Below are 19,042 nucleotides of genomic sequence, written 5' to 3'. Positions count from 1 at the left end.
TATAGGAAGAAAGTGGAAAAGAGGGGAAAAAAAAACAAAAATAATTTTGCAGGAAATACTGATATATAAATGAAGGTTCTGACAGCTTTATTCTTGTATTTTGCATATGCTTCTACTAATATTGCATGCCTCTCAATTGAGAACCTTACATTTATCCAGCAAATCAGTACCTCCACGAGCAATGCTGGTACAAGCTTCTTACACTCACCTCTTGTTTGAAGGTTTGCCTCTGCTGCAGTAGTATTATGTTTGGAAACAAGAAGCTAGATGTTTATGCACATTGAGGCATATGAGTGTTGAAAAATGAGCAGGAGCACCTCGACTCTGAGCTCCCCAAACTCTCTCATGAGGGAACCACTAGCCTCGCAGCAGCAGCTTCATGCTGCTGCCCACTGGCCCAAAGACAAGACAGCGATGTAGAACTCTGTTAACACAGTTCTCCAAAACATCCCAGCAATGCCCACTGCTCACATCTTGACTACCCAGCTCCACCGTAACATTTCATTTCCATACCTGGATGCTTTTCCACTGAACAAGTTTGAGCAGGGATCCAAAATGTCACCTACCTGAGGCCACCCAGGGCCGGGAGAGTCTTGCTGAGAGCTTCTGTTGTTCAGATGTGCTCCTGAGGATGGCAAAAGAGTTCGATGAGGTACAGTGTTACCCGCAGAATTGACCTCTGACCGCGCAGGATCCTCAGCTGTCCCCGGTGGAGTGAGGCCGACGTGGGAGTTCAGAGATGCAGCTCTGCCTTCACTTGTGTATTGCTTCTGCTGGTCGTGCTGCTGCAGCAAACCCTGCGGGTACAAATGCCTGTATTGTTCGTGCGGATCCTGATAGCAATACGGAGGCGCTGCTCCCAACTGGATGAGCTGCACAGGATGACTTGGATCCTGGGGGTACTGGTGGGGTTCATGCACAGTCTTTGGATCGGGCTCCCTGTGATACGGAGGAAGCTGCAGTTGCATTTGTTGCTGTTGTTGCTGTAGCTGCATGACAGGCTGCGTTTGGTAATACTGAGCTATTTGCATCGGACACTGCCTCTGCTGCTGCTGCCGAGTTGGCTGTTGCTGCTGCTGTTGGATCTCATGTATTGAGAGTCGCTGATGTCCCTGCTGTGGCTGAGCATAGTATTGAGTCTGCTGCAAGTGCTGCATCTGTTGCGGTAAGAGCTGCTGGGACTGCATTTGTTGAACGTGTGTCTGTCCTTGCTGAAACGCAGAATGAATCTGCATTTGTGACAAATGCTGCTGGTAGTCATAGTACAACTGTTGGTGCTGCATGACTTGCATTTGTTGCTTTTGCTGTGTGCTTGCAAAATTCTGCGTCTGCTGTGGCACTGGTTGATATCTTTGTATGCTGGAAGTTACAGGCTGTTGCTCAACTGCTGGCTTCTGGGACAGTAGCTGCCTGAGCGCGCTGTCACCAGAATTATCCGCCATGGAAGTCTCAGTGTGTAAAACCTGAGCCATGTTGTTGACTTGAATTCTCAGATTTTGGTTAGCAAATACTTGTGTAAAAGAGTCCAACTTATGCAGGACCCCACTGGTAATTTTTTGGGATCGATTTTCGCTGGGTTGAGAATAAGAATATTGGTATCCATCATGAGATTCTCCCTGCCCAAGGGGGCTCCACATTGCGCTTTGATTACTCAAATTGTTCCGCACTGGGACGTGGTTTCCTGAGCCAGAATGCGTCCATGTTTGTCTAAGTGTATCCATTGACCCAAGACTTTTTGAACCTACAGGCAAAGCTATACTGTCTCTTGAATCTTGGGGAAAGTGAGGGGAGAGAGGGGACGCCTGGGGAGCATCTATAACAGATGTCCCATAACTATGATTTAGAGATGGAAGGGAGTTCATTTGGTGTTGGTAGTATAAGTTCTCATTGCTGTTGGCAGTATGGTTAGTTTTATACAATTGCTGGTCCCCCATTTTTGGTCACTTCTGTTCCAATCTTACAGGCACGCGAACCATTGAAATCTCTATGAACCCTGAGATAGCTGAGTGAGGGAGTGAGGGGAGGGAAGAGAAGCTAGGATTACTTATAATTCAGCATGTGCGTGTGCAACAGAAAGACTAAGATTTCCTCCAGTCTGTCAGTAATTCCAATCAGACTCAGCGTTGCTTCACATCTTCAAACAATGGACCACAGCGCAAATCTTACACACAGTAATAGATTCAGTGTGCCAGGCATCTACAGAGTAAGAGAAAGTAAGAGTAAGTGTCAGCCTTCTACACATTCTGTTATTGTTATTGCCTCAAAGGAAACCAAAATCTCCTAATTCAAAATGCATAATCATATACAAAATTGTAGTAGCTGGCCTACTCCAGTGCAGTTAAGTTACTTCATCTCATCCCATTATCCTGCTTCATATCTAGTTCTCACATAAAATCATTCTGCCAGATCCAAAAAGTCCCATTCTTTAAAACTGAGCTTTTTATTTCTCCTGATGCATATGAACACTTGAGCAGCTTTAGCTGGCCACATATTGCTCTCTTTTGACTAGCTTTAGACAGCTTACTATAAAGCCAAACCATCTTTTGTAATGCTGCTAGTTGTCAGAAGCAAAACACTCAGTTTATAACACAAAATAACAACAGATACCTCCACAAAGGCCTGAAAAGGAAAGTAAAACAAAAGCCAGGGCTTTGAACAAAGTTGACAGAACTCAGATTACCAGTACCCATACAGGACCAACACCTAAAAGTACAAACAAAAAAGTGAATTGCTGCCCAGAATTTGCACAGAGAACTGCAGAGCTTCTCACAACTTCCAGGGTACTTACAACACATTCCAGTGGTACGAAAATACACTGTCACTGAAGATTAAGAAGCAAGACTAATGTTCGCTGCTGTAACAAAACAAAACAACAGCAACAAAAAAATAACCCAAAAACCCAAACTACAATCAAAAATCACCAGCATATAGATACTCAAATGTATCTGTGCTTGTAGATTTATTTGGTTTTCCATTTGGAATCTGATTAATGCTAAAACCAAATAGGTCCTTAGAAATCACACCTTGGAAATCAGAATCAACAGAAATCTGTTAAAGTCATTCATCTTACACCAGGGATGCTGATTTCCAACTTCTGCTCTCCTCTCTCACACTTCTTCAGTTTGCAATATTTTAACAGACTAATTTACAGTAACTGCAACCATTTATCATTCTTACCATATAAACCACAATTCAAAGCAACATTTTAAAGATGCCTGTACTGTTTTCAACGAACAAAACAACAACAAAAAATAAAGGTATATTACAAGGTTGTTCCTGTTTTACGGTGGGAAGTGATCACATTGTCTAACGTTATGCACACATGCACGGAGGCACAGTACGCCTATGCACATACAAGTATGTTTCAATGCAAAATATTCTTCTGAACTTTAACAAGACCAAAAAAAAAAATATTAGGCAACAACCTTAACCCTGTCCCTTTCCCATTTGGCTTTCTAAACATAATACTTTCCATCTCGGGCTCCTTTGTACTCATGTCTTCACCTTTTTAAACTCAGGAGAATCCTTGACCTGAATGAATAAATGTGAGGTCACCGATAAAGAAAAATTTAACAATTGCCAGATGTATATTAACGAGTTCTGTGCTAGCAACAGTAAATAAGGCTAATATTTAGCTGTGGGCACAAAAAAACCCTACTTTTGTTCTAGCATAATGTAAGAGAGAAAACCATAGCTCCCAAATGAAGAAGGTTTTCAGTGTGTACATAGTTTTTGTGTAAGCAATCACTAGCATGTAACTTTTTCACATGACAAATGATGGCAGAGAGTAACTGCAAGTTTATTTCCCCTTTCAGAAACATACATTGCTTCCTATTTTCTCTGAACACACTCCCTTCCAAGGGAGTCAATGGTCAGGTTGCCAAAGATTTTTTAGCCACAACTCAACTTCAAAGAATGCCTATTTAAAGTTAGGAGGAGAAATTAAACAAAGCCTGCAAAAGCATTCAAAGGACATAAAAATAAACACTGTGTGGTATTTCACACTCAAAGGCCATCAACTTATGCAGGAAGAGGGGTATGCTACAAAGGAATATATGCATCTCTTTTCATGCCTGCCAAGTTCAGAAAGCTCAGCTGAGATTCTGAACATCTTTCCATGAGAATGGGGCACGAACAGATCAGTCTAGCTACCTTTTCCAGAGGAAGTATGTCCTATTTTCACTTATTGATAACATCAGAATTTACAATAGATGACTTTTTATTTTGGTTTTGTCTCTGCTTTTTAAAGTTTGTGTGAAATGAGAAGCATTAGCCAAATGACAAGAACTAGTACTGACACAAAGGCTCAGCTTCTCTGTTCTGAGCTGAGCAAACCCAGGGATCTCAGCCTCTCTTCATACTCCTGCCCTCTGGATTCATCACCATCTTCGTAGCCCCCTCCTTTGGACATTCTCTAATAGCTTTATGCCCGTCTTACATTGTACTAACCAAAATGCAGCCAGCCCTGGAGGTGAGGCTGCACAGCAGGACAACTCCTTCCCTCACATGGTAGCAGTGCTGGGCCTGGGGCACCGCAGGGCACAGTTGGCCCTTTGGTCTGCCAGGGCACACTGCTGGCTCACATTCAACTTGCTGTTAACCAGAACCCCCAGATCTCTCCCTGTTGCACTGCTTCTCCAGCCTCTCATTTCCTCTGTTCATATACCCAGGGCTGCTCCATCCCTGGTGCAGAATCCAGCACTGCTCTTGGTAAACTTCATGTGGTTGGTGATTGCCCAGCCCTCCAATTTGTTAAGGTCTCTCTGCAAGGCTTCTCTGCCCTTGAGGGAGTCAGCAGCCTCTCCCAATTTAGTGTCATCTGCAAATGTACTTAGCATTCAACTCCTGCATTCAAGTCATTGACAAAAACATTGAAGAGAAGTGGCCCCAAAATGGAGCCCTGAGGAACTCCATTAATGACAGGCCACCAACCTGACAGAACACCAGCTATTGTAGCCCCTTGTGGCCAACAGATCAGCCAGTTGCTCACTCATTACATATGTATTTGTGTAGCTGCAGCTGGACATTTTGTCCAGGAGGAAACAGTACCGAAAGCTTTGCTGAAATTTAAAAACATTACATCAGCTGGCTTCCCTTGGTTAACAAGGTGGGTAACCTTGTCATAAATGGAGATTATGTTCATTAAACAGGATTTTTAGCTGTTAACTTATTTTAAAAAGCCATTTTTCTTGTTCCCCACAGTACTGGCCACCTTCATCTCTAACTGTGCTTTGGCTGCACAAACTTTCTCCCTACAATGATGAAAAGCGTCTCTATAGCACTCCCACTTTGCCTGACCTCACTTCCAGTGGTCATACACTTTCTCTTCCTCCCCAAGCTCTAGGAGATCTTTGCTCAGCCAAGCCAACCTTCTACCCTGCCTGCAAGACCTCTGACACTTTGTAATTGTCTTCTCCCCTGCTGTTACGCAGTAATGCTTACAAAGTGACCAGCACTGATGGACCCCAATGCCTTCAAAAACAGTTTCACAGGGGAACTTGCAAACTAGTTCCCTGAGCAGCCTTAACTCTGCTCTCCCCATACCCAGGGCTGAAGACTTGGTGGCAGTTTTTGTCATACTACCAAAGAATTTCAACTCAACTATTTCATGGTCACTGAGATAACAGATATTTTTTTTAGTACTTCAACAGGCTTAAATTCAAGGTCATGATGTTGTATACAATAGCATCTGCAATCAAGTTTAACAAAATGCCAACAGAATATATTGCTTGTTGTATTAAAACCTAACAAAGAAAGTATCAGTGCTGTACAAAATATAATTAAGGCCTGAAAGGCAAAAGTTAGTCTCTTGCCAACTGAGAAGCCATTGGCAATGCATTTCTACTTCTTGCAATGACAGGAAGAAAAGGTTGTTTTTTCTCCTTTTAAGCACTCATGCTTAAACACCTCTAATTGCAATTTGTCACAGCAACAACTATTACTACTAAATGGTTAAATCAAACAACTCAACTTCTGAAAGCAGCAGCTTTAAAGCAACAATGGTTCTGCAGCTGTATGTTTCTTTTCCTTCCAACAGCCACTTACACTACTCAACCTATTACATTTCTGACAGTGTGGATATATCCCAATTACGCAATCATTACAAAGAAACAGAAACAACTGTGAAAGGACAAAAACATTTCTGTAGACTGCCTGGGAAGAGAAATACCCTATTTAATATTGTGGATGATATCTGGACCCAAACTAATGGGAGTTCAATTGATTTCAGAAGAGACAAGGTTTCACTTCAACTCTTCTAATTTCAGCGTGGTCCCTGCAAGCTGCACAGCTTCTTTCTCCAGACTGAAAGCCACAAACACGTCAAGCTTGCTGAAATGTCTTTATACATTTCAACCATCTTCCTCTTCAAACACAGGCAACACTAAGGCAATACAAATAACAGTCACTCCTAGAAGCACACCATAGCTTAATTCTGGTGTACATAAATGGAAGAATGTTCTGATGTTATCAGTCTTCAATAAAGATGATCTTTACATCCTTCATAAGTTATATCACTGAACAGTTAGAAAATCTTACAGAAGGCAGACAGCAAAATATCAAAGAGACAATAATTATTACTTACTTTACCAAAAACAAAAACAACAAAAAAAAGAGCTCTATAACAGAACACAAAAACAGAAATCTGCACAACATGTCAACGTCAGTAAAAAAACATATCCAATCCATCATTCTTTTGAACTCCCTGAATCCCACATGAACTTCAGCAAGACAACCACACCAACTAAGTCACTGGTCACAAGTTGTGCCAGGTGCAGGATGCAAAAGCAGGACTGAACGTCAGCCAATTTCAATTTCAGAACTGCATTAATGGAGAAAGATGACAAAAGACCATAGGAGAGTACATAATGAAGGAATTAGATGCATTAACAGACTATCAAAGTATTGTGACACTGATCTAAGCCACTGCAGCATACTGCATGGCTGCAAATCAAAATGGAATTGGATCCTATATTTTGTCCAATTCATTTCAAAATTAATTAATTAATTAATTCATAACAAAAACTACAAACTTTTAATAAATGAATGAACTACTATTTAGTCTGAAAACAGAAGACAAGACAAGAAGGCAGAAGCAAAAACCTACAACTCCTTCACATTCAACTGGCTTCTGCAGGACAGAGCATTTAGAACTTCTCACAAGCAGTAGCATTAAGAGATGCTAATTTGCTGGGGCACAATGCAGCCAGGGATTATAACATTTTGGTTGAAATAAGTTTAACCAGCACTTTCAGCAATCTAAACAGCTTTGTTTTGTTGTGTGGTTGTTTTTCTCTCTCTTTTTCTTTTTTTCTCTCTTTGAGTAATAACTCAAGGCACGCCTACTTACAAAAATGCATGACAACTCTGAGTTCTCCCCACACTGGAGACATGTTTTAATCATGCCTTACTGCCCTTTAGTCGGACAGGCTGAGACACGGCTTTCTCACATCTGTATTTTCACTATTAGATTACAAGCTTCATTTTTAATCATGCGTATGTCAAAATCCAAAAGCAGGAGTTCTCTGTTTTCCTCCTTTCTTCCTTTCAACTTTTTTCTACCACTTAGTTTCCATATAAACAAAACAGGATTTATCTTATTCTTGGCCTTTTTATTGGAATGTTTTTACTGGCTTACTTTGTAATTCAGAAATGCGAGATCGTCTGCTATGCTATGCCTACATTTAGCCAGTCATCACTCACATCATATCTGTCTCTGGATTTTCTTTAGGCCAGACACACAAATATACAGCAGTTCCTTCCCCAATACACTCTCTCCTGCTAACATGAAGTGCCAGGAACCCCTACTACCTGGGCTGCCTACAGTCCAGCCCTTAAGTAAGTGACAGCCCAGACAGGTATGATTTTCAGCTGAGCACTGCTGACATACAGTCAGTATTAAGAACCCACCAAAGAGAGTAGGTTTAAAAACCAGGAGAGAGCTATGTGAGAAAGGACATACCTGCATTACTCAAAGCCAGCCTCCAGGAGCAGAGCTGACACTATCCCTACCTCTTAACTGTAGCAAATGGGGGATGCCTGCAAAGCACAGCAATGGGGGAGGAGGAGCAGTAGGTTTCAGAGCCTCTTGTGCTTCAGAACCACTGCTGAGATACCAGGTTTTCCTCCACAGCTCCTCGGTTAACCACAGTTCAAGCCCAAACTCCATTTTTTTTGTTTGTTTGTTTGTTTGGCGAGAAAATAATCATGGGAGAAAAGCAGCACAGTACTGAAACAGAATGAATAATTTCTAATGCCAAACAAGATGGCATTAGCAGAGAGAAAACAAGAAGAAAGATGATAATTCAAAGAACCAGACGTTATCCTATAGAAATTCTGAAGATGGATCAGATGTAACAATAGAGGCACGGACTGAAAACAAGGGTAAAAAGATACAGAATCATGGCTTGAATAAATAGCAAAATAACAATATGAATTTCAAGGACCAACTATAATTTATATAGCTATCTCAAGGATAAATACTCAGGGCTGAAAACCTTATCATCCCAGTCCTGGATAAAACCACTTGTATGTTTTGCACTGCGCTTGAATTCTGACTTTCTCTGAATGTCAGAGGTCGCAAATCCATGCTCATATCTGCACATAAACACAAAGGTTGGAGCTGTTAGGTGAAAAGACTACCACAGGAGTATGCTAGTGTAGAAGGAACAGGAATAAAATAATTGCAAAAGTGAAAAAGAGATGGAAAGGAACAAAAATACGTGGTATACTGATTTTACAGAAAGCACATAGGAAAGCCATATGCTCTTAAAATGGAAGGAGAGATTAGCTGCTTTTTAATATTAATGACAGTAATTCTTCAATAGTTGCACAAATCCTTCAAAAAATATCATTCCCTTTGCAGATGAGCTCTTACTGCAGTGCAGTGCAGTTGGAAAGGCTGGTAAGTCTCGTGTGGCTGCTCATTTGAGCTGTTCCCATTTCCACTCTTAAGAAAAACTAGAATGTCCTAATTCAGTTTAATAAAGAACAGATTGGACTTGGGGGAGGGGAAAGCAACAACGACACTGGGAGGGGAATGGAGCAATTTCTTCATTTCAATAAAGTTTAAAAATACAACAACAACAAAAAAAAACAACAGAAAAAACAACAGTTGATCATCTCAGGCAAGTTTCTAGAAAAGGGGGAGGAGAAAGGAAGACAAACAAGCAATAACATTTTCTTCTCCTTCTGATCTAAGTTATAAGCAGAAAATGCATTCTGAGGCACTGGTAATTTAATGAAAACTTTTCTCCTAAAACTAACAGCACTCTTGTTATTCAAGAAGAGGCTGAAGAAGAGGTTGATTTCTAAATAAAGCCAGTAACTCGATTTAGTTTAAGGGAGATAAAGTTCCACGAGTCCCAAAGAAATGAAGAAAGCTGCTTCAGCAGCCCAGATCATCTTTGTTGTCAGTTGAACAGTGCTACAGTTTTGAGCTACTTTGAAGTGTTGTCAGAACTGTGACTGAAGCAGGTAGCACGTTATTTCATAAAAATGACATATAAAATGGTGTGATCATCTCACAATACTGATGAAAAATCAAAACAAAAACCTTGAGTAGGGCCAGAAAGACACTGGAATTGCATATCCCAAGACTAAGTGACCAAGAAGCTTACAGAAGACAGGATTTATTACAGGGGCTGATCAGCACTGACAAAAACAGATTTTTAATATTCACCAATACATTACTGCGTATTTGATCAAGGCAGAAGCTGTCTATGAAACTTCATTTGAAATGTCTTTACCCAATCCAAGTTTACTGACTGCTTATATGAAAGAAATTGTAACAGCTGCTGCTGCTCTATCAAGGGCAGTACTTCCATGTGTTTCCTGGAATATCAATGCGTCCCCTTATCCCTATTGCCCTCAAGTTCATATTCTAGTTTGCTGGTATTACTGAATTGTGTAATTTATGTTTCCTCAGCAAGTCCCCAGCACAAAGATCATAAGGATAGACGGGTTAGACTTTGCCCACTACCACACATCAAAATCTCTGCTCACTAGCGCTGAGCTGGGAGAGAAGGGGGACATTTCATGCCTTCCCATTCAAACATAAATCCATCAGCTATCACTGTGGCCAGAGCAGCTGAGACACTATTTTAGCATAAGTTGAAAACCCTTATACTACACTTCATCTGTTTCTTTGTGACCTCTACAGTGCTTATATTATGAAGCTTGTAAGGTGATCGACTTTTTCTGTGAATGTTGTGAAACAGTCAGAGAACATGGGCTGAGATTTGCAAAAACAGACAAGAAGGAAACATCCTGAGACAGATAAACAGCTAGATAGACAAACAAACAAACAAAAAAGCATTAAAAAAAAGCAGGTAGAAGTAGCTTTTGTGAAATAGCATATGGATAAGTTTTCCATAGGGAGGTAGCAGCTATTTTGAGCTACTGCCTCCCTCAAATGAGGCCAAGCTTTCCAAAATCTTGCCAATGGACCCTCTGAAAAATCAATCCCTCTAAACACACTATGATGGTACCTAGCTGTGGGGCCACAAAAAAACTGAATGGCTATGTGGAACTGAGCACCACAGCTTCTTTTCTTTTAATTACGGTAATGCACATTTTGTTTGTACGAGACGAAGCAGGCAATTTAGGCCTTCAGGAAACATATGAATGCACGGGAATCTCCTGTGCCATACGTACTGGAGCACATAAAATGTACTCCAATGTAGTGTCTTAGAGAATACAGTCAACATACAGCTAGCCTTATCTGAGAAGTCCATCAATAAGACTACAGAGACTCAGAACCACAAATTTTGAGAAACAGACAGAAAGCACACACCGAGCCTCATTACACGACCTAGCCTCATAGAAAGTGGACACATGATGTTCCAACAGTACCTGATTTTTGATTACTTGTGAGACTGTTGTATCTTGCTGTGCTGTCTTCGCCATAACATTTCATGCCGTTCTCATTCTGTGATCTCAAAATGATGTATCTAAACGTTAAGCAAAAGAACAGAAAACAATTTTTTAACCATTACCTTATAAAGTATCACCAACTCACTCCATACGCAAGCCTGCAGAATGAGAATCCTATCACAGCACAATCAAATATTAACTTCTATTCATTATGATATCTGTGCTACTCTGTTATTCAACTCAGTATTGCAGGGGATATCTCTCAGCAAGGCAACTCCCTCAAAGAACAGCAAGAAACCCCGTTTCCATATTGATAGTGAGAGACTGCTTTATTGTCAAATCTCTGGGACACATTCGTGGTCCTTCAAATTACAAAGTAGTATCAGTAAATTCATCTTTTCTTCTTACTTACCTTGGCACCAACTGCAAAATGAAGAATAGGTTGACTCAAAAACTAAAACAAGATTGCGCTTGTATCACAGACACTGTAAAGATTTCAAAGGATCTTACGCTTCTCTGACAGGGCCCAAAGGCAGGCTAGATGTTGTCTCTGAGAGGAGATCTTGCTGTCCAACAGCTTGCAGCATGGTTTAAAGAAGAAGGTGTAGCATTCAGGAAGGGAGGGATTGATGACAGTCAAAGATGTGGGCAATACAATCACGTTGTCAACAAATTCAAAAGAGACACCTCGTCAAAGCATCTTAAATTATTTAAATAAAAGCGATGCATTTGCTTTGTTGGTGCTGCTGCCAAGACAGCTTTCAGGGAAGGCCATGAATGAATCACAGAACCACAGAATTGAAGGGGTTGGAAGGAACCTCTGGAGATCATCCAGTCCAACTCCCTGCTAAAATAGGTTGCCTAGAGTAGTTTACACAGAAGAGCATTCAGGTGAGTTCTGACTACCTCCAGAGAAGCAGACTTCACAACCTCCCTCAGCAGCTTGTTCCAGTGCTCTGTTTAAAGTTCTTTCCCATGCTCAGATGGAACTGTCCATATTCCAGTTTCTGTCTGTTGCCCACTGACCTGGCACTGGGCACCACTGCAAAGAGGCTGGTCCCATGCACTTGACATCTGCCCTTTAGATATTTAGGTTTTGGAAAGCTGCTGCAGCCATGAGACAACTGTATAAACAATGTCTCACAGGAGGACACAGGTAACACCAGGCAGCTTGATCAGTATTTTCCTCCTTTCACCCATTGGCTGTCATCTCCACACCTGATTCACCCGCTGAAATTACTCTCTAAAGGCCTCTGATAATAGGTCCTAAGCACCATGACATAATTGCATATAGCAAGAAGAAACTTGTTGCCAAATCCAGTAGTTCCTTGAACAGTATAGCTCCCCTCCCTCACCCTGCCAAGGCATGGGGAAATGAATCCAAAGGGTTTCTTCACCCGGCCTAGCACTAACCTCTGCAGCCCATGGCATGATCCCCAGGAGCCAAAAGAAATTGAGGGGTTCACAGCACAATCCAAACAAATTTGATCCAAGTACACACTGCAGGAGAAAACAGAGCTCCTTACGAAGCCTAACCTATTCAAAATGTCCTTTTAAAGAACCCCTCAGCTGATAGTAAATAATGATTCCATTGCACAGAGACACAGGAATAACCAACTTCGGATTCAACCAAGTTTTTGCTTTTGAAGTTATTGTGTTGGGTTACAGTAACTACAATTTGTTCATGCCTGAATTTCATTATGAATGTGAGCTGAAATGCTGCAGATATCTCAGAAAGCAAATAGTTCATTAGCTGCTTGCAATCTATCTGCTGATGGCTTTTCTCAGTGAATCCTAAATTGAAAGTATAACTTCTTTAATAAATATGCTGAAATAAGAAAGGTTATTATAAAATCTCATCTATTTACTGCTTTATCCATCTCATTTTTTATACCAGTATTTCATATCTTTAGATGCCCACTGAACCTTCCAGATGACTGACTACATTTGGAACAGGATATACTCAGAAACATACGGAAAGCCCATGGTTAACTCTGGTAGCGACAAAAGCTGTTCAACACAGTTGTTTAGAACTTGCCAAGATCTGTTTAAGCTTCATTAAAAAATAACTGCTATATCATGAGCATCGACCACAGTCACACTACACAGTCTTGCTTGCTTTTTAGTTTATCCATCTAAAAATGTCAAAGCATTCTGCAGACAGACCATCCCAGGCAGCTTCCAAAAGAGGCCAGCCCAACTGACAGTGAGAAAAGCAACAACAGCAATGCCCCAAAAAACCCTTTCCTTATTTTGTATTTCTTTTTGCTGCTTTTCTCTCTACATCACCTTTTTGCTCATTTCTTTCATTATATTGATTTATGCTGCTGAGTCATTCACCTCCATCAGCAGAGATACAGTAATACCCACATGCAGTTGTATGGAAATTAGCAGGCACATGCAGAGCTCTTTTGCGTAATACCACAGGTAAAGAACAAAACTTTGGGCACCTCAGAAACAGAGGTAGCAAACTAATGACTAATAAAACACTGAAAATAGTCCCAGTGTAATTAATGCAGAATAAAACCAAGCACCGCGAAAGTACGTAAAACTCACAAATGATGTTTTGATTCCTTGAAAATCGATTTCATTACATTTTCACCAGCGTCTCACTTTTTTAAGTTTGGATTCAAAAACAGTCTAAATTAATATTTCTTCACCGTATTCTTTGGTTTTATTCCTACCCTACTTCTTAGATTCTAGATGGAACCTAAGCAGGGTAAGGAGAAGGGAAGGGAAGTCTTCAGCAACATTTACAAATTAAGAGCTAAGTCAGAGATCAGCTATCCCATACACACAATATAAATTATTCTTCTCTCTTCATTAGGATTGATGACACTGCTGGAAAATAAGGAGCACATAATACCTTTTATGGGAATGTAAAGCACGAGCGAATTAGTACGAAGAGAATGCAACTAAATCAATTTCTCATCTCAAGATAGTAATGAAGGCAATTTCTTGAACTCGACTACGTTTATACCATATTGATCAGCAAAGCTTCACACTTAAAAGTTAAACTAGTTATTTTTTCAGGGATAAAATGGAAGCTGTCAGTAAACTCTAGGCAAAATACCAAAGGATCGGGAGCTGCACACAGACCAGCTATGTTAAGCTTTGGAAACACAAAGCTTTCAGCTACCTGCAAGTTACTAGACAATGTCACAGGAAGACATCTAAACAGAGGCTATGTTAGTGGGTGCCTTCAGAGAACAGATTAAAGGAGAAGCAAAAGACACACAGGATCTCTATAAGGGATAGCATAAATGCCAGCACTGGTTCCACCACATATGGTTTTACCCTGCAGTAGCAGCTCAGGGTCAGCCTTTTTTCTGCAACACTTCCACTCCCCTCAGCTGCAGTATCCATTCTGAAAACACTGTGTTCCAAGACACTGATCCCCTCCTGGATGAACTGCTGTTGCTCTGAGGCCCAGTAGCAGGCTGGGATGAGATGAAGCTTTGTCTGGAAGATGAAGCTGCAACGCCCTCCCACCACTATGAGCAGGGGCACTGAGAAAACCATGCAAGTATGCCTCATGCTGTTTGAGTCTGTACAGCACTGCCCACATGCTCCTATGAGCAGTGCTACAGCTGCAATTGCACAGCAGTTCAGACACGGGAAAGCTAGACAGATCGAACAAAGATGAAGATATTCATATTCTCTGTCAAAGTAAAATGACTTACAACATTTAGTGCTAGTGGTGGCAATGGTGATGAGGAGACGGTTGGGCTAGATGATCTTTTCCAACCTTGTGATTCTATGATTCTATGAACACTGGACACACAACATATAGGATAGTTACCATTCTTACTTGAACGTGATGGACTTGTATATCAACTGACATCAGGAACTTAACTGATGTGCAAGAGTTAGTAACTCAGATTCTCCACGTACCATCAGAGCACCCTCAGAGTACACAGGAGTAATTAGTGATTTCTCTTCTCCTGCCCAGTGGCAGCCTAACTAATTGCAAACAAATATCAGCTGATAACTTCCCGAACTTGAATAAGCCTATTCTAACTGAATGAGACAAGAGTTTTCTCCACTGTATCTTCCATTATTTCCATTACAAAAAGAGAGAGCATCCTTTTATCTGAACTGGTTTATCTCAGTTAAACAGTCTTTAAATTATGTTTGGAAGAGAAAAAGGGAAAATAAACCATCTTAAGATAAGAAACATAAGAACAGTAGAAGAATACATAAGTTAAACACACAATACCAACAAAGAACATAATATCAAGCAACAAAACAGGAAACAAAAAAGTTGGAAGTACATGAATTATCGTCATCAATTGTGTACCATTAAATTTGTTCACTTAACAAATACAGTCTCTCCTTTGATTCATATTAGGCTTTCAGTCCACACCTTATTATCTCCAGAAATTCAAATGCCCTTCTGAGGATTGGATTCTTCATGTAGGCTAGACTTTTTTTTTATGTGCTCACCTCTACAACTTCAAACGTTTCAGCAACGCTGCGTTCCATTGAGTTCCACAGCTAATCTCTTAGACAAATGGCACATCTTACAGATGGGATGCTACAATACAGGTAGATTACAAATTCCAGAATCAGCTTTTCACATGCAGGATCTGGCACTTCAAATAACAAATGCTGTACAATATTAGATTTTGTTTAAAGCAGTCTCAAGTCCAGCTACTGGTTAGATGCCTGCCAGCCACACAAGCAAACGGATGACTAAGGTGAAACCCGGGAACAGACCACCATGGACACTGCTGATGACTACCTGGGAGACGTCCACTTTCAATGACACATCATACAGCTGCTCTGTGTCACTGCCCAGAGGACAAACCAGCTCTGTGGGCAACTTTCAGCTTGCCCTATTCAGGAGACTATTCTTTGCTACAATTCCTTATATCTTTCATTATGTAACCGCAAATAATTGCAGCAACAAATTTGAGATCCAACATAGTCTTTTTCTACTGGAGTCTAATGATTCTTTAATCTTCACAGCAAACCCACCGTATGTACAAAGCTGGGCAGGAAGGTTATAAGGGAAAAAAAAAAAGTTTATAGGTTCCTTATAAAGTGCATTTAGGTATAACAAGGAATTATAAAAGCATATTCTCATACTGGTGTTTAATGTTAAAAAGGTAGCTTAATATCTTCTTACCTACATGTTGTCACTTAAAAAGGATATTCCATTACAGAACTGTCTAAAAGTTAGAATGGTTCTTCAGTCTGCAACATGGACTCAACACAGACCAGTCAAGGTGAACAAAGTAAAATTATACCAGTAATAGGCTGTCATCTGCTGGGGGAAGGAGTGCTGGCACGACGCTTATCTGAGTTTGACAGGCATTTGCTGACAGAAGAATCTCAGATTCTGACACTCCTTTTCCATCCCCACCTTTGAAATGTGTTTCAGCAGTTAGAGCCTTCCCTACCTATTTCTACAACCCCTGCACTCAGCTGCTTCCTTTTCCCTTCTCTTAATTCCCAAATCCAGTTCTTTCCACTTCCAAGATCCACATTCTTCTCTTGTTTCCACACCACACTTCATCCCTCTGGTACCAGCTAGTCTGCCCTCTTTGACTTTTTCCTCATCTCTTCCAGCCCAGCTTCCTTCAGATCTACAAAATACACCTCTTATTTCCAGGTGGAATTTGGATAGTACCTGGGCCCAGCGGCAGACACAACCTTCAAGTGTACAAGGGAAGGCCTTCCCTCCACTGGACATGACACTCATTACGTGTTTACCAAAGTTCACTTCTGCAGAACATGGAGATACGGAAGACATTCATCGCATGAAGGATGTTTATGAAATGAAGATGTAAAACTGCATTTTGCAAATCTGACATGGCACAAGATTTTTTGACAGGGTTGCCAAGAGGCTGAAAACTCATAAAAGCTCAAAAAAGCTGCAAAGGAAACCTAGAGCCACATTATTGGTAAGGTAAAGACCATAAAAACCATAAAGAATCAAAACCTATTTCCAAAAGCAGTCAACATCAGATTATAAATAATGGAGAGTGAAAAGAAGGAAAAGATGCAACAATATCTTGAATGAACATTTAAAAGAATATTCTTTCCCAGCCTCCAATGACCCTGCAGCTTCTCTAGTCAGAAGTGGCACCTGTTTAACTGCCTGTGAACCCATCCCTTAGGTTTAGCACCCATGCTGACAGCCAGTACCCATGGCCTCCAATCACAGTATCACAGCCCAAGAGCTGCCCAGGAACCACTGCTCTTCCACTTTGCAGCTCCCTAACATTCATTTCACCCAATGTTCCCCACTCCCTTCTTCATGACATCTGTGATTTTTGTAGGTCTCATGACGAACACCTCCCTGACTGAGGACTGCTAGTAGCTTTCTGTGCCTCTGTACTTTAGATTTTTCTTCTTCACAACATTTTGTGGTTTGGGGGAGGTGACAGGGAAGGCGAGGAGACTTCATTACTGTACACAGTACTCAAGACAGGTGAACATCACACATTTACACAGCGGCACATTGATGCTTTCTGTTTTGTTTTCTATTCCACCACTAATGAATCCTGACAGTCATTTTACCAATAATCATGCTGCCATTTTTACAGAAAACTAACTACAAAACCCCTTTCGAGAAGAGCAATGCCTGGTGCAGAATTTGTCTCAGCATACACAGAATTGTGACCCCCCTCTCTTCTTCCAACATGCATTACTTTCATTTATCTACAAGCAATTTCCTCTGGCATTTTATCATCGAATTCACTCAGTACAAGGAGTTCTCCTGCAACACATTGCTGTCAGCTCTTCTCTTCGTTATTCTTAATATCCTAAGCCCACACTCTTGCAAAATTTCAGTTTCCTATTTAAACTATGAGGCGACTGAAACTGTTCAAACAAATCATCGCCAAGAACGACAGCAGTAAACAACCCTACTTCTCTGAAAAACCCTCAAACATCACTTTCCCTCAGCAAAATTACTGGAAAACAACCATTCTCCTAAATGAAATTCCCCAATCACTCAAAAATTCTTCAAGCAGGCACTCCCCTTAACAAGCTTTAACCCTAATTGTTTCAGTTTGACAGTCAAGAGCTCAACAGCTGAAGGCTTGGAGCTATCACACCATGCCAATATGCCAGCTCTGCCCTGAGAAGACAAAGCAGGGACTCCCCAGCTGAGGAAACACAACTATTAGGTCAAAACAAACAAACAAAAGCCCACAACAAACAGAACAAACAAGCAGACAAACCTAGAACTCTAAACAGCTACTGCTCGGTTCCAGATTTTCCATGCAGGAGGTAGGAGGGGAAAAAAAAACCCACCCCTTTGCAGGCAGAATCCTATGCAGCGCCAAGAATATTTTGAAAGACAAGATGTATAATAACTTCTTAACTGAATATTCATTTTTAAATTGAAGGGAAACATCTTCAGGGAGAGTGGGCGTAAAGAACGATTTCTCCTCAGCCATCGCGCTATTTATTAAAGGCTGTGAATACCCAAAAGAATTCAGCTTTGGCCTTTGTACTGTACACTAACAAGCTTAGTTTACTGACATTCACATCGCATATGGAGCTCTGCTTCAAATGACTCCTTTGAAAGGGACAATTAAATCAGACAACTGGAGATTGAACAACCAACAGAGCTAATTAAATTCCTAAGTCCTATTTGTGTATTTATCCAAATCTTCCTTGCTATTCCTGCTGAGAAGTGGAATGGGTTGGACTGGGAGGCTGAGTGAATGAAAGTCTGCTTTTCTTCCTCTATAGTTACTGATCAGTTTGGAACAAAATTTTAGGCATTAAATCAATGCAGCTAGTGGTGAAATTTGTCTTACTGTGACAGAAATATTCCATTTTCCCTTGCTTACATTTTAAATCGCTTTCTGATATACCAGGTTATTATTTTTTAGCCCCTTTGGTTCCTTATATAATTAAATGCTGTGCCATTCAACTTTTAGAATTACTTTTACCATTTTCAGAGGAACGCTGACACATAGAAGCTTTCTCAACTTTATGTGATGAATTTTTTCCTCCCAAGTATTAGCTCCACTGAGCATCTTTTTATTCATTATATTCAAAGCCCTTGGCTATCCCTATACAAATCTCTTTCTTCCCTCGTATAGGCTTTTCTCTGCAAAAGGTGTTATTTGCTGATCCTCACGTTCCTCCACAACTGTTCCATGTAATCAGAAACAGCACACACACACACACACACACACACACACAC

At 40.8% G+C, this 19,042-nt stretch overlaps 1 protein-coding gene across 5 annotated transcripts in view; it reads right to left on the bottom strand.

The window, feature by feature from the left end:
- Positions 1–19,042, bottom strand: part of TRERF1 (transcriptional regulating factor 1) — a 101,383-nt gene that overhangs the window by 22,387 nt on the left and 59,954 nt on the right. For all 5 annotated transcript variants that reach the window (XM_048938394.1, XM_048938399.1, XM_048938395.1 and 2 more), the window contains exons 3-4: positions 10,852–10,949; positions 567–2,196 (exon numbers count right to left, since the gene is read on the bottom strand). In XM_048938394.1, the coding sequence (XP_048794351.1) occupies positions 567–1,934 (1,368 nt within the window). In that variant the 5' untranslated portion in view covers positions 1,935–2,196; positions 10,852–10,949. The remainder of the gene's footprint in view (positions 1–566; positions 2,197–10,851; positions 10,950–19,042) is intronic.

The sequence above is a fragment of the Lagopus muta genome, chromosome 2 (assembly GCF_023343835.1).
Source record: "Lagopus muta isolate bLagMut1 chromosome 2, bLagMut1 primary, whole genome shotgun sequence".
NCBI classification, from domain to species: Eukaryota; Metazoa; Chordata; class Aves; order Galliformes; family Phasianidae; genus Lagopus; species Lagopus muta.
This window is presented reverse-complemented; position numbering and strand designations above follow the sequence as displayed.